The sequence below is a fragment of the Bidens hawaiensis genome, unplaced genomic scaffold (assembly GCF_021521415.1).
Source record: "Bidens hawaiensis isolate Kalapana, Puna unplaced genomic scaffold, B.hawaiensis_p1.1 tig00001087_1, whole genome shotgun sequence".
NCBI lineage: Eukaryota > Viridiplantae > Streptophyta > Magnoliopsida > Asterales > Asteraceae > Bidens > Bidens hawaiensis.
Window position 1 is genome coordinate 3,029,560 of NW_027491062.1, and position 14,997 is coordinate 3,044,556.

A 14,997-nucleotide genomic window follows, 5' to 3' on the forward strand; every position below is an offset into this window, starting at 1 on the left:
ACATTAAATCAGATGAAATCAGATTGCAAACAATTTTTATCTTTAAAAACAAACAACACCTAATTAACTTTTTTTGTTTTGGCCGTTAAAATAAAAAAATAAATAACAAATTGAACGCTTATAATTATCTGTCTATTAAAAAATTAATAATATAAATATCTTAATCTTAAATACCATAAAAAGAAAACAAAACAGAATCTTCATTCCTTCCATCAATCACCATAACACTCAAGTCTTCTTCCTCTCGTCTCCAATGGCGGAGAATCCAACCGCATCTAAACCTTCACCGCCGTCCGTAATTCGTGCCTACTGGTTACCGGCTGTCCTATTCACCGCCTCCATGTTCTTCCAGCTCGTAGCTATTCCTCGCTCTTTCCCGCCTTCTCATTACGACGGTTTCTTACTCTTATTTAACCTAATTCATTATTATTAACTCTTACTCTTTCAATTTCACTCAATTGTTCTTTTTTTGGTTTTTTACTTTGATTTGCAGTTTTAGGGATCAAGTCGTTCAGTTCTGTTGAAGAAGTGAATGGGGCCTACCAGAAGCTATATTCGAATTGGTAATATATATTTTATAATTGAATTAGTTTTAATTGTTATTCACTAGTTATTGAGTTAGATCAAGTGAAGAAAAGAATGTGTTAAATTGTATTGTTCTGGAAAATTGATTATTTCTGGTCAAACCTGGTAATATTTAAATGTTAGTATTTCAGTTAATTCTGTATAGTTGTTTTTTATGTTAATACAGTTAGTTGCAGTGTTGTAGAACTCACTAGGCGCTAGTCGGGCGGTTGGGTAGGGACTACTGATTAATAGGGGTTAATAGGGATTAATTGGATTGGAATTTATATGTAGTTTTTCAAATTTACTTCTATATTCCAGGTTTTATATATAAAAGTTTCAATTTTGACCGATTTTGACGAATGATGATTAATCGAAAACTAGTCGGTGCCTCGGTGGGGTACCGACTAGTGATTAATGGGCGCCTAGGTGGGATTTTTACAACCATGGTTAGGTGTAGTTATCAAAACTATTAGGGTTGTAAACGAACCAAACCGAACAAGGTTTTGTTCATGTTCGTTCGCTAAGCTTTTATCGGACAAGTGAACTCACGAACATCTAACCGCACGAAGTTTCTTGTTTGTGTTCGTTCATTAAGGAAATGAAGTTGTTCGTGATCGGTTCACGAACCTAAATGAACGGACAAACAATGTCATATTTGATCTGGCTAACCGAGAATGGTTAGTTTCAACTGTTCGCTCTGGCTGCCAAATTTGTGTTGGTGTTTTTTTTCTTCTAAAATTCATATTCATATGTTAATCTTACATATAAGTTAATTACATAATACTCCTAGATTTTTTGTTTTTTTGTTTTGTTTTATAGTTAATAATTAATAATCTTGCTTAAATTTATATGATAACATTAGCAAACTTATTAACAAATATTAAAACCTTTAAAGTTTAAACATATACAAAAAATCATTAACGAACACAAGACGTAGGCGAACGTTCATGAATCTTCAGTTACAACTTTTGATGTTGATGAAATTCACATAATCAAATTTTATGGAACAACTTGATATGTGATTTAATTTCTTTTTATGGGTGCTTGAATATATAGATGTATATATACTATATAGAAGTATGATTTGGTTTAGTCTAACACTGAATCACTGATATTAATATGTTAGTGTGCTATCAAGCCAAACCAAAGGTTGTCTTTGAATAACTGTTTAGGGTTGGGTTCATTGGGGAACCACAAAAAAGTGGGGAAACGGGGAACCGTATGCTTTACATGTAAATAATTCATGAAAATATCATTTTTACATGTAAAAATAAGGTTTTTATTTTTATTTTTTAATTTATATTTTTAATGAGGTTTTTACATGTAAATCTTATGGTTCTCCAGTTCCCCAATGAACCTCCCTCTTAACTGTATAAACTAAACCGTATCTCTAATCAAAGATCTATTGATCATGGTCCTGTTTAATGTTTTGTATCTATTGGTATAACTATAGGCGTTTGACAATGCAATTACAGTTTTTTGAAAAAGTTTACATTGCAGGAAATCAGGGAATGAACCTTCTTCAACTCTTGATATGATTAAGGTTGTGTAACTGCTTGTTTCATCTAAAGTTATTCAGTTGTTCATACCCGATCTTTATAATATTAAGAGCATTTATGTCTTTATTTTGATATTTGGTTGACTTTCATTTACAGGTCCAGTATGCTTTTGAACTTCTTAGCAATCCCACATGGAAGAGGAATTATGATATATTTGGCATTGATGAATATCTTGTTAGTTACAATATTCCTAATCTCTTGTCTCCTTCATACTTACAGTTCTGTTATTAATTTCCATGCATGCGATAGTTGTTTGATTATATTGCTTTGTTGATTGTAGCATGTAATCGAAAATGTCAAGGAAAAATACTCCAACGCAGATTTTTCTGATATTGATCTCCCGCTGCTTGAACCGACTTCATTTGGTTTATAAACTTGGCATTCTAAATTTGGATTTTTCGACCAACTTTTTTTGTTGATACCATTTATTTGTTGTATACTTTCACAGAACCAGATCAGGCTTCTGAAGTTATTTCATCAGAGAACTTTGTTTCTAAGCTACAAAACAGCAACACATTGCTTGTGCAGGTTTAAATAATTGTTTTATATTACTCTTGATATGATGATATCTTATATATTCTAACTAAATTTTGTTACATTTATTTGGTAATTGGTTTCAGGTTTTCTCAGCTGGGAGCAGCCAATGTGCCCAATTTTATAGTTCTTGGAAAAGAATCGGTACTTACTTTGTTAGACATGTTTTCAGCTTTCATTTATTAACAAAAATCCAATAGTTTAATAAAATAAAATGTATATTTGCAGCTAGTTTACTGGACGGTATAGCAAATACTGGAATGATTGAAATCGGCGATCTTAAGCTTGCAACATATTTATCTGAAAAGAAATATACCGGAGCTCCTTTCTTTCGAAATGGTTGGTACTTGGTAACTTTATTATTACAGCCTTTATATGCATATCCTGTTAATTATATTTTTATAAATTTGCCTTATGGTGTGATATAGGTCTTCCTTCACTTGTGGCTTTTCCACTTGGATGTAAAACTTCAGATTGCATCATTAGGTGAGTTTTATTTTCTTTCTCATGTTAAAAATAATAGCAATATTATTATATTATATTATAATATTATTTATTTGTGTTAGGTACAATGGGCAATCATCTGTTGATGCTGTTACTGATTGGTTTGCGACAACCGTACTAAGCTTACCTCGTATTTCTTACTACTCTATGGAGTCTTTGGTAATTCTAGTTAAATAAAAAGCCGTTTCATTATATATTGGTTTAAGTATTATTAATGCAAAATAACACCTTTGTAACTACAGGCACAAACTTTTCTCGGTAAAGGCAGTCGACATAAGGTCAAAGTCATTTTCGTTTCAAAAACAGGTCAACGAGCCACTCCATTCGTGCGCCACGTGGCAAAAAGTTATTGGTCGTACGCCTCGTTCGCATTCACAGTTTGGAGAGAAGAGGAATCTATCTTTTGGTCAAACACGTAATTTTCTCATATGAAATAATTTAACTTTTATAAATTCTCTTTCAATAAGAGTCAAATCTTTGTATTCTAAACAGATTTGGGGTCGAAGAAGCTCCTGCAATTGTTATTCTTCGAGATCCAGGTGTCAAACCTGTAGTGTACCACGGCACGTCTCTCTCCTTTTTATTTTTTAATATTATTTTCCTCACAGTTGCTAAAATATGCAATTTTTTTTAATTAATTTGCAGGATTAATGAACAATTCAAGACTTATTGATATCATGGAACAAAATAAACATCAAGGTGACTAAATTTTTAAAAACATATTATGATTTCTTTTTAATAACTTACTTTTTTTTTGCATTTCAGTCCTTCCACAATTAAGAAGTATTACATCAATGGAGTTAGGCTGTGATCCAAAGGGCTACTCACGTGCTGGGAATGACACTACGGTTTGGTATTGTGCGGTTGTTATAGGCAGACAAAGTGCAGAACTTCATAAAATGCGTGAAGTAAGCTTCATTTACGTTAATTGTAAATTATTATTTAATGCGTATAGATTATATAGATAATAAGTTTGTATATATGATTAAAGACCATGCGTAGTGTCCAAGAGAGACTATCAAAAGATGATGTAGATCAACTTGATGACCAAACTGCCACATCAGCAGCGGTGGCTTTTAAGGAAAAACGGTTAACATTTGCTTGGGTGGATGGTGAAGTACAAAAGGTTAGTTTAGTATTGTAATATTAATGATTTTGTATTCATAATTAACATATGATATATTGATATTAGTTTTCTTTTCTTGTTACAGAAGTTTTGTATGTTTTATGTAAATATGGAGGATAGTCACGATACATGTGGACCAAGGAGAGATATTACAGACGTGGCACGGTTATTTCTTGTACGTTACAAAAGAAACGATACAGAAGTAAATAAAAAAGTACAGGAAACTCCAACGAACATGTTCGCTTTAATGGCTTCTAGAGATGCGGACCCCACATCCCAGTTAGTTGCACTATACAGAGGATTAAATGAAATTCCACAGGTTTGAGCATCTATAAAGTTTTATTTTATTTATTTTGTAGCGCATCGTTTAATACGATTTTGTTCAGATAATTCAATGGATCTCAGACACAGTTAGAGATGGTGACTCTAGAGATCTCCCATTTCATGTGAGTTTTTAAATTTTTACAAACAAAATTTTATACTTTTTTTTGTTGATATATAATTGTACAAATTCCAACTTTTTAAAATAACTTAATGCAGCGGACATCAACTCCCGAGCTTGTACCCGAAGATGCAGATCCTATTTGGTCAAAGGGTAGAGAGCAAATTGTTTCCTCAACAAGGGGAATAAAACATAGGATTGGAACCGTACCACAAAGAATTAATGATCTTTTGGGTGATCCGAGGTTTGGTCCTATGTTACTTTTGGCGGCATTGATGTCGTTTGGTTTTATTTATTTGAGAAGAAATCAACCGGTCAAACCACCGAAGGAATCTGATGATGCAAGCGATCCTAAACCCGGGGTAACCTGTTTACATGTGTTTCTAAATCATGTTTCTTAGTTTCGTAATCGTCTCGTGCCACTTGCAGGGAGTTGACCGGTCAAAGTTGAGAAGGCGACGCCCCAAAAGTCAAACAAACGAGAATGTACCTCCGTCTATGACCGACATGCCACCACCAAATGCTTTCCAAATGCCATTTACGAATTCCGATTCAGATTAAAAGTTATAGAAAGCAAATAACAGAAGCTGCATACAGAAACCACATCAAACCAAATGTTGGAACATTTTAGCCCCGAGGATGCCTGTGAAGCGGACACGTGGGGTCTACTGTCTAGTTAGTAACACAAATGGGATATCAACATTATCCCGAATATTTATGTTGATTTATCATTTGGTCAAAATTTTCTGAACCTCTTAATCTATATCTATACTATATCTATATCTATACAATATATAATGAACTAAACAAGGGCAAATTAAGACACTTGATTTTAAGAGTTTTACAAGTGTTCATACATAAAGTACATGTGTAATTAGGGGTATACTTGTCTTTTAAACACAAATCACCCAACTTACAAGTTTGCCCTCTCATCTTTAACCATATTATTTTTTTTAGTTTTAACTTTAAACCAACTTCTTACCCACGATTTTTAAACGACAATAAGTTTTTCATACGTTAATATTTTTGTAAAAATATTGCACTATAAAAACGAGTATTTTATTCTCTTTAGTTTGAGTATAATATTGTTATAAATTTTTCCATTAAAAAAGTTAATATGTTACGTAGGGATGTTCAATGCCGGTTTTGATTGTTTTTAAGTTATAAGCTTGTGAGTCCAACCGTTAGTACCCATCTTTTGTCATTCAAAACCAAAACTAAACAAAATTGAAACCAAACTGTTATTAACAATCCGGTTCTGGTTTGGTTTGGTTTAACAGTTTAAGCTTTGATAATAAAATTTGTTTAAAATGATTATTAATTTAACCGTATCATCAGTTCCAACTAAGTCAAAATATGATATTTGAAATGATAAAGGAAGTAAAAAACAACCGATTGAAAGTAAAAAAACTCAGCGGTGAAACCAAACCGATGACCGGTTCAAGGTTTTAAACCCATGAACACTCATAATTGTTACGTGATTAATAGGGTTCGCGTTTAAACACCCGCGGCATCGCGCGGGCACTTGTCTAGTGTAATCATAACCATGAATTTTATTTAGCAGATTAAAGACAGCTGTTTATTAAGGTAATTTTGATTAAACACACAAGATTTTCGGGAAAATCACCAATACAGTCGCCCGGACCATCAAATTTTCTCAAAGAAACAAGTTCAAAACAAATCAATCGACGGCATTAGGTTTAAGCTGCCTTTTTTTTCGAACGACGATGATATATTAGAAACAAACGAAGCCTCTAGCAAGGAGCTAGAGCAAGAAACAAACAATCTCTATCGAATAGTGTCATTTTCGAAATCAAAATTACACAAATGACTCCACTCAAAATTCAACTTTGACCTACTTTTAACCCAACCAAACCCCACACTTTTAGCCCCACCAACGACCGCCGATGCCTCCTTATTTGAGAATATGAGGTCGTTTCTTGATCTTTAAATACTCCAACACGTAGTCACGATTACCTTCTAAAATTTTGAATTGCCTACTTAGTGTGATCATTCATGTGTAAGTGATTGTTGCATTCCATTAAGTCTTGTACCATGAATGCAAAGATGGGTGGAATACCACGCCATTAACTAATTCCTGCCAAACCACACCTGTCACATAGCATGAGGTGAGTACATGCTTCACTGATTACCGAACGTCTCAGCAAAAAAACACCCATGTTCGAGCCAATTTTATATTTCTTTTAGCCAAAGTCTCTTTAGTTGGAAGTCTATCCAACTTTATTGTAATCGTTTTGTAGTAACTAATTACTATGATAATGAAAGTTACCATAATAATTATTATTCATAAGAAAATATGTTAACCTTTATCGGTATCTAATTATTCGAAACAAATAATATGAAACTTCCTGATTTATTTGTTTTGAAAAATGTTGTTTTAACTTCGAGGACCGGTATGTAACCTTAAACTAAAAATATATTTTCAAACCTTAGAATTCGTGAAAATATCAAAAAGTTTGCTTTCATTGAAAGACCTCCCGCTTACTAAACGGGTGCTCTAACCAACTGAGCTATGAAAGCTTTTTATGAAAGCTTTTGAGATGAAAATGATAGTAATAGTTATATTCTATATCCGTGTTTATTCTATTTTGTTTTGTGACAGAAGGTGACTTTTTAAAAAGACTATATTATGGTGAACTTTTAAATCCAACCTAGTAAATGACTCTGGTTCCCGGCACACTTACTCTAATTTATATGTGTGAACAGTACTTAATCAATGTTTTTTTCATCCATTCGCAAAGCACCTATAATATCCTTTTACAAAAGTAAATTATTTTCTAAAATAAATTTAATGAGAGTTGTTGGGTTGTTCATATATTCAGTGTGTTAATCAAGTTCCAAGTATAACAAGGTAACGACTAACGAGTGAAAGTTTACTGAAGTTCATTTTAACTTGTGAGGTAATTAAAGATGGATAAACGGTCTATATATATTACCACTCAAGTCTCTTAGTTGATATATTATTTTTTTGGTGAAAGTTGGGTTTTGGTGCTCTTACGGTGTGCTATACCGGCTCCTATGCGCATACTTTATAAGTTCCGGAACCGAAGCTTCTAAAAATAAGTTTATGACACTTTATTAATATTTTCATCAAAAATATATTATTTTGAGTCTAAAAATATAACATTTTGAGTCATTCATGATGTTTTGAGATATTTGTGGACTTTTAACTTTACTCGGGTCGTCACCGACATTCGTTTCATGCAGTGTTCGCTACACAACAAAACTTACATTTTTGAACACAATAAATATGATGCATATACTTCTGGAGTTTTTTTTGGACAACAATAGCATTATTTTAGTATACATAATATTTTATTATTAATGTATTAGACTTGAAATAGTCGGGTATCACAAGTTACACACATTGTTACTTACTTAACAAATTAAACTAAATTAGATATTAAAAGTAATAAGTTGTTTGAGAAAAGTTTGTGATGTCATTTATGTGTCATATGATCAAGTATAGAGGTTTTGAGTTTCTAGTTAATGGTTGGTTTGGTAGAAATATTGTTGGGAATAATCATATAAATGCTTAAAGCAATTAAGTTGTGATTATAATTTGTTCTTCATATGATGGAAACACATAATAATTAAAATAAAATGCATTCAAATAATGAAGTTGTAAATCTTATGATTATAATGTCTTTTATGTCTAATTGCATGAGCAAAATCCCATCACGCATAATCTAAGAAACCTTGGGCCGCATTGTTAATGGAAAAAGGGTACATATTTAGCCAGACATGCTCTTACAAGCAAGTGTAACAGATTCTTGGAAAAAGGGTACATATTTAGCCACATTTTCAACAACTTTGTTGGCCGAGTCTCCCAATCTCGCTTCTAATACTATGATAACAAGAAAAGCTAAATTATCAATCGTATTTTGTATTTACTGAAAAAAATAATAACTATAGCAAATCTCAACATAACATAAAAGAAAGAGTACGAGAATAACCGTAAACATTGAGCAATAATGTGGCTAAAAAACAACTTTGAACAAGGCGCCCGACATATCTTCTGATTGTTTGCTTAAGATGGTTTATGTTGTGAAATTAGGATACTCACCTACAATAAATTTATAGTAGCTCAAGAGTTACATTTTTATAAAAAAAATGAATTTTCATTTAATATTTATTTAATACTTTAACTACAAATGTAAAATGAACATTTAATTTTTAATATATTTTAATTAACAACCATTTATTTTTTTATACTATATAATTAAGAATGATTCATGTAGCGTGATCGTCTTATCTCTTCTTATCAATTTTTTTCACGTCTACCTCTCTTATTATTTTCTTTTTAATAACGATATATATTTAAAGAAGATACTAAGGGGGTGTTTGGAATTCCTTATTTTTATCAACTTATAACTTATAAACTTTTTGAAAAGTTAATAAAGTGTATAAGGTGTTTGGCAAACCATAAGGCCTTTTGGATTTTAACTTATGATGAAGGCAAAATAATCGGGTTTTGAAAAGTTAGGAATCTCTAACTTATTAACTTAATGGATTTGATTTACCTATTACACCTCTCAAACCCTCAAACCCTCACTCCTTTTGAAAAAGAGTGTCCATTTTGGTCATTTTAGTTTTCCCCAACATATAAGTTAATCAAAACACTTTTTTAAAAACTTCTTTTCAAAAATTCATAAGTTTGTAAGTCCTTTTAACAAGAAGTCCTTTTTCACTTAAATAAGCAATCCCAAACACACCCTAATTATCTCTCTATCTATCTAATAAAAGAGTGGACACTTCACAACCTGTTACACCACAAAGCTCTATTATGCCACGTGGCATTTCCTGATTTTTCCTTTTTTCTTATTTACAAAATCAAATCCGCACTCCTCCCTACAAACCCTAACAATGAACACAGTTATAGCAAATTCATCATCTTCAACTGTAAGTCTTCAACAACAATTTAGGTGTTAATCAATTCCGTTTATCATTATCTTCATTTTTATAACTATTATACTAACCCTGATTTTGATTTACAGGCGTCACCATCCTTAATATCGATCATCGTTTTCTGGTTTAAAGGTATTATTGCCAGCGATTTTCCTTTCTTCAACGTTGAACCCTTCATCCTCTGCTCTGTTTTAACCCAATCGATTTCTATTTCGTGTTAATTATAAAATCCAAATTGATTCGATTTCATCAATAATATGAACCCTACATCTTCAATTTCGATTTCATTTTAATTATAGTCATTGAATGAATAGTGTTGATCAATACTTAAACGCTAAACTGATTCAATTTATTTTATGTGAAATTATTGTTTTTTATTTTATGTGAAATTATTGTTTTTTACTCAAAGTCAATCTCGTTTCCTCAAATCAATTTCACAAACTCTATAATCAATTATGTTGTATTCTCACAACCTCTCTACGTATTTACCCCTACAATTACGGGCTGACGCACAACCCGAATACTGCCGACGGGTATGGTGTTGGCTAATACGGGTTCCCCCGGTTCCACCAGCACCCTGTCGGAAGTCGTTCCGCACCGGTTGATACGCACAACCCGAAAACTCCCACCGGTTGATACGCACAACCCGAAAACCCCCACCGGTTGATATGCCAGCGGGTATGGTGGTGGCTAATACGCATAACCCGAATACTGCCATCGGTTCCTCCGGCACCCTGCCGGAACTTGTTCAGAGTTTTCAGATGGGGTAAAGAGGCTGCATGTGAGTGTGTCACAGACCGACTAACTTGACATGTTTCTTCAATTGACAAACAGTAGCTAGCAGCAAGGAAAGCTGGTCACTGTAGTATATTTTCAAAATTTTGATTTAAATTGTTTTTTTTTTCATTTTGATACATATAATGTTTCATGCTTACTAAAATTAAAATATATTTGAAGGAAATATAAATTTACTATTTGTCTTCATATTCCAATATACTTGAAGGAAATATGATTATTTATTTTGAGTTTGTTATCTTGCTTTATAGATCCTTATGTTGATATGATTATGGCTGATGGTATTACTAATCTCAATAATGACCTTTAGGTATCTCTTAGTCTCACATCCATTTGCTCAAATTGAGATTAATCGTAAATTTACCATGAGATCACTAAACAGTTGCTGAGACTTCATTGACTTGTCAAATTTAACTTTGAATTATGAACCAACTTTGTGTTACAAGTTACTTGGTGTAGATCTTCTTAACTCGAATGTATCATCTAAGCTAATAAAGGAAATTTAAAAAAACAAAGTTATAAGATGCTTCGCGGTACGCGACGACTTTCTATTTATGGCCATCGCGTACCGCGATGGGGTCTGAAACTTGCTATAAATAGGAAGTGAACGGGACTTCATTTCTTCGCACAAAATTTCTTTCTTTCTCTGAAAACACACACATACATATAATATTAAGAGATAGTATAATACCCGAGTGTCGTAACGATACCCTATCCGATCGAAAGAAATATACACGAATTCAAAAGCTCTGCCTGTTAAGGTATGACATTGTGCCATCGTGTAAAGTTTCTACTCTCGCGATTATCGTTATGATTATTGGTTTTATACTAATATAGTGATACTACATTGTGTTTATCTTAGGTGCTTAATACCAGGAGGTTTTCTTTAATTTTAAACCTGCAAGGTGAGACATTCGAGTTTTTATACAACTCACATTTGCGTGAGATAACTATTTTTCCGACATTGTCATGATGATTTCAAAACCTATAAAACTCATGGCAAATGATCTAAATGTTTTCAAATATATTTTTAAAGTATTTTAAATACATTATAGTGATTAAGACTCTGTAGACTTACGGGATGATTACTACTGGTATTGTGGGGTGTTGTATACAAGGCTTGCCTACTGGGCTATTACACGTTACTTATTGGACAAGTGTTAGCCAATAAGTAATATGACCACAGTCATAGATACGGTCAAGTGACAAGTACCTTTCGGTAATTTGTAAGCAGGCAGATGTAAAAACATCTTAATGATGTAACTGTAAACTGTGTCATTTTCAAATGAATGTACTCACCAATATTTCTTGCTGATCGAATGTTTTAAACATGTTTCAGGTGACTTGTTAAAGACAAAGGAATGATGCCTGCGGGCTTCCAGCTTTAATAAGTGGTTTGTCACTAGAATAAAGAAACGTGTTTTGTAAATAAGGGTTTAACCCTGTAAAACTTATGTTTGTATCAAAAGGGATTAAATTCCCGTTTTATCATAATAATAATCATGGTGTTTTTATAACTCTGATCATTTTTCCTAACTACGGTTCTGATGAAATTTTCCGCTGCAAAATAATTTAATAAACACCGATACTACCAATCAATGTTCACGGCTTCCCATCTCGAGGTATAGGGGTCGGGGGCTGTGATATGGGATCTACAAATGGTAGTTTTACAACTTTAGAATCCCTTGGGACCTACCCATAGTAGTTTTGGAACTTTAAAATTACTACCGTGATGAACTTGTTTTATGTTTCAAAACATTATTTCTTTATAATTAGTTTTTGCTATACTAAAATAATATAATAATAAACTTTTGTGTCAAATGGATCGTGTTCGGGTCAACCCGTAAATGTGTTTCATGTTCGGTTCACATGTCTAACACGATTTTCAGGTTTAGGTTGAGTTTGCGTTCGTATCAACTTTTTCGGTTCGTGTTGGGTTAACCTGTCAACCCACGAACACGACCCCTTTTACACCAATATTTATAGCTAATATAGTCATGCCGCTATAAATGAAAACACCAAAAGTATAGTGACATTGTTAATTATTAAAAACAATGGTTCTTTAGTATAATTCTCTCAATGATTAAGGAATTCTATGCCTGTAGCTAGCAATATAGTTTATAAAAAAAATATATTTTTACTACAATATGTTTGATCATATGTAATTTCTTGATACCATGTAAAAGTTATACCAAGATTTAAAAAATTATTATTAAAAGTGATCACTAGATATGTTGTTTTGAATCACTCCTGATTACCAATCCATCATGAAGCTAACGAATACCTGATTACACTAACCCGAACTAAACACAACCGATAAAATTGGACCTCAACATAACTACTTTGACCCGTATCCAATAACCAAATATTTAAACCTGTATTGAATTTTTTCTAAAAAAATAAGCAATACTATATCTAATAATAATACTTCTTGCTATATGATTAGCAATCATAGAAGCTGTCTTGAAAGATTTGGGTTATTTTTGTAAATTTGCATTGAAACATTTATAGGTCACCTAAAAAAGTCATTGGAATGCAAAACTGAATCTTTATTCATAAACTGAGAACAAATGGTTCATTTTTAATAGTTTGTATCAATCAGTAAATACCCGTGCTATAAAATTAACACTCAATAAATTACCAATACGGTAAACATAATGATAATAGGCTATCCGTACCTTACTAGTGAAAATCATAACCGGAGATCACTTGATTGAAACCATGAAACTTGAACTGAGAGCTCGATCGATGACTATATATATTGTTGTGCGATGGTTGGAAAGTTAAGACACCATCATATCAGAGGGTTGATATATAAAAAGAAAAATTGTTTGATGAAGGTAGTTATGTGGAAATAAAGAATTATTATTATTATTATTATTATTATTATTATTATTATTTACCAATTTTGTCAAAGAGAACAAATGTCATGTGGCTGTCTCAATATGTCATGTTTTTTCACAATTTATGTTCTTACCAATTACCATAATAGTTAAACAACATTTATTATAATATTAATACTATAAAATCAATTTGACATGAACGCATGCTAATTTTTAGGCATATTAAATTACTCAATTTATATTTTTATTTTTAATTAACATGTTTCATTTAAAACTTTAGAGTTATTTGTCATTTAATATATGTGGTTTGTTTAATTACGTAACTTTAGTACTGTTTTTGAATTTTTTACAATGACTACTTTAGTTTTCTAAAACTTGTAATTTTAGTACTTTTATCTAATTCTATCAATTTTTTTCTATTGAGTCAATAGTACTTTAGTAATTTTAATGTTTTCTCTATTTTCCTTTTTCCTTTAAACAAATTCCATTCTTTATATCTTCAAAGTCCTACCTATCACCTCTTCCATTTACCTAAAACACAATTACTCATTGTGTAGAAAAACACATATTGATGTAAATAAGAGAAAATTACCATTTGCCAACCTGGAATATATCGTCACGAAATGGATTAACCACTGAAAAAGAATTTCTGCATTTGTACTGTTGCTTAATTTGGGCGGGCTCAGTATTTGCCCTTCCGTCAGTTGACCTGTGTAATGACTAATATGCCCTTTTCAGCTGCGCAATTAGAAGATCTGTGTTTCATATAATTTACAAGTGTACCCTTGAAACTTAATTCCCTCCAAAATTTAAAATATCCGTTTTTTAAAACTTTTCACCCGAACCGAACCGAAAATAACAAAACGAACCGATATATTTCAATTTTTCATAAACTTTTCACCCGAACCAGACCCGAAAACAACAAAACGAACCGATATATTTCATTTTTTTATAAACTTTTCACCCGAACCTGATCCGAAAACAACCAAACGAACCGATATATTTCATTTTTTTACAAACTTTTCACCCGAACCGAACCCGAAAACAACCAAACGAACCGATATATTTCATTTTTTAATAAACTTTTCACCCAAACCGGACCCGAAAACAACCAAACGAACCGATATAATTCATTTTTTATAAACTTTTCACCAGAACCGAACCCGAAAACAACCAAACGAACCGATATATTTCATTTTTTTAAAACTTTTCACCCGAACCGAACCCGAAAACAACCAGACGAACCAATATATTTCATTTTTTTTAAATTTTCACCCGAACCGAACCCGAAAACAACCAAACGAACCGATATATTTCATTTTTTAAAACTTTTAACCCGAACCGAACCCGAAAACAACCAAACGAACCGATATATTTCATTTTTTTTAAATTTTCACTCGAACCGAACCCGAAAACAACCAAACGAACCGATATATTTCATTTTTTTTAAAGTTTTCACCCGAACCGAACCCGAAAACAACCAAACGAACCGATATATTTCATTTTTTTTTAAGTTTTCACCCGAACCGAACCCGAAAACAACCAAACGAACCGGTATATTTCATTTTTTAAAACTTTTCACCCGAACCGAACCCGAAAACAACCAAACGAACCGATACATTTCATTTTTTTAAAACTTTTCACCCGAACCAAACCCGAAAACAACCAAAACGAATCTGAACTAGAACCCGAACACAA

At 32.3% G+C, this 14,997-nt stretch overlaps 1 protein-coding gene across 1 annotated transcript; it reads left to right on the forward strand.

The window, feature by feature from the left end:
• The first annotated feature begins 217 nt into the window (after positions 1–217).
• LOC143558664 (uncharacterized) lies at positions 218–5,484 on the forward strand. Its single transcript, XM_077047464.1, has 19 exons — positions 218–395; positions 494–563; positions 2,068–2,110; positions 2,223–2,300; positions 2,407–2,491; positions 2,575–2,654; positions 2,747–2,804; positions 2,889–2,999; positions 3,089–3,146; positions 3,227–3,323; positions 3,407–3,579; positions 3,657–3,727; positions 3,810–3,863; positions 3,930–4,072; positions 4,156–4,290; positions 4,376–4,609; positions 4,677–4,736; positions 4,831–5,094; positions 5,162–5,484. The coding sequence occupies exons 1-19, from the start codon at positions 254–256 to the stop codon at positions 5,291–5,293; spliced, it is 2,088 nt and encodes a 695-aa protein (XP_076903579.1). The 5' UTR covers positions 218–253; the 3' UTR covers positions 5,294–5,484.
• The last annotated feature ends 9,513 nt before the right edge of the window (positions 5,485–14,997 follow it).

Bases quoted from the DNA above. Each gene is read 5' to 3' on its own strand.
- LOC143558664 (XM_077047464.1), top strand. From the start codon at position 254: ATGGCGGAGAATCCAACCGCATCTAAACCTTCACCGCCGTCCGTAATT. The intron at 564-2,067 runs GTAATATATATT...TTTACATTGCAG, and splicing joins CAGAAGCTATATTCGAATTG to GAAATCAGGGAATGAACCTT. The intron at 4,737-4,830 runs GTGAGTTTTTAA...AACTTAATGCAG, and splicing joins CTAGAGATCTCCCATTTCAT to CGGACATCAACTCCCGAGCT.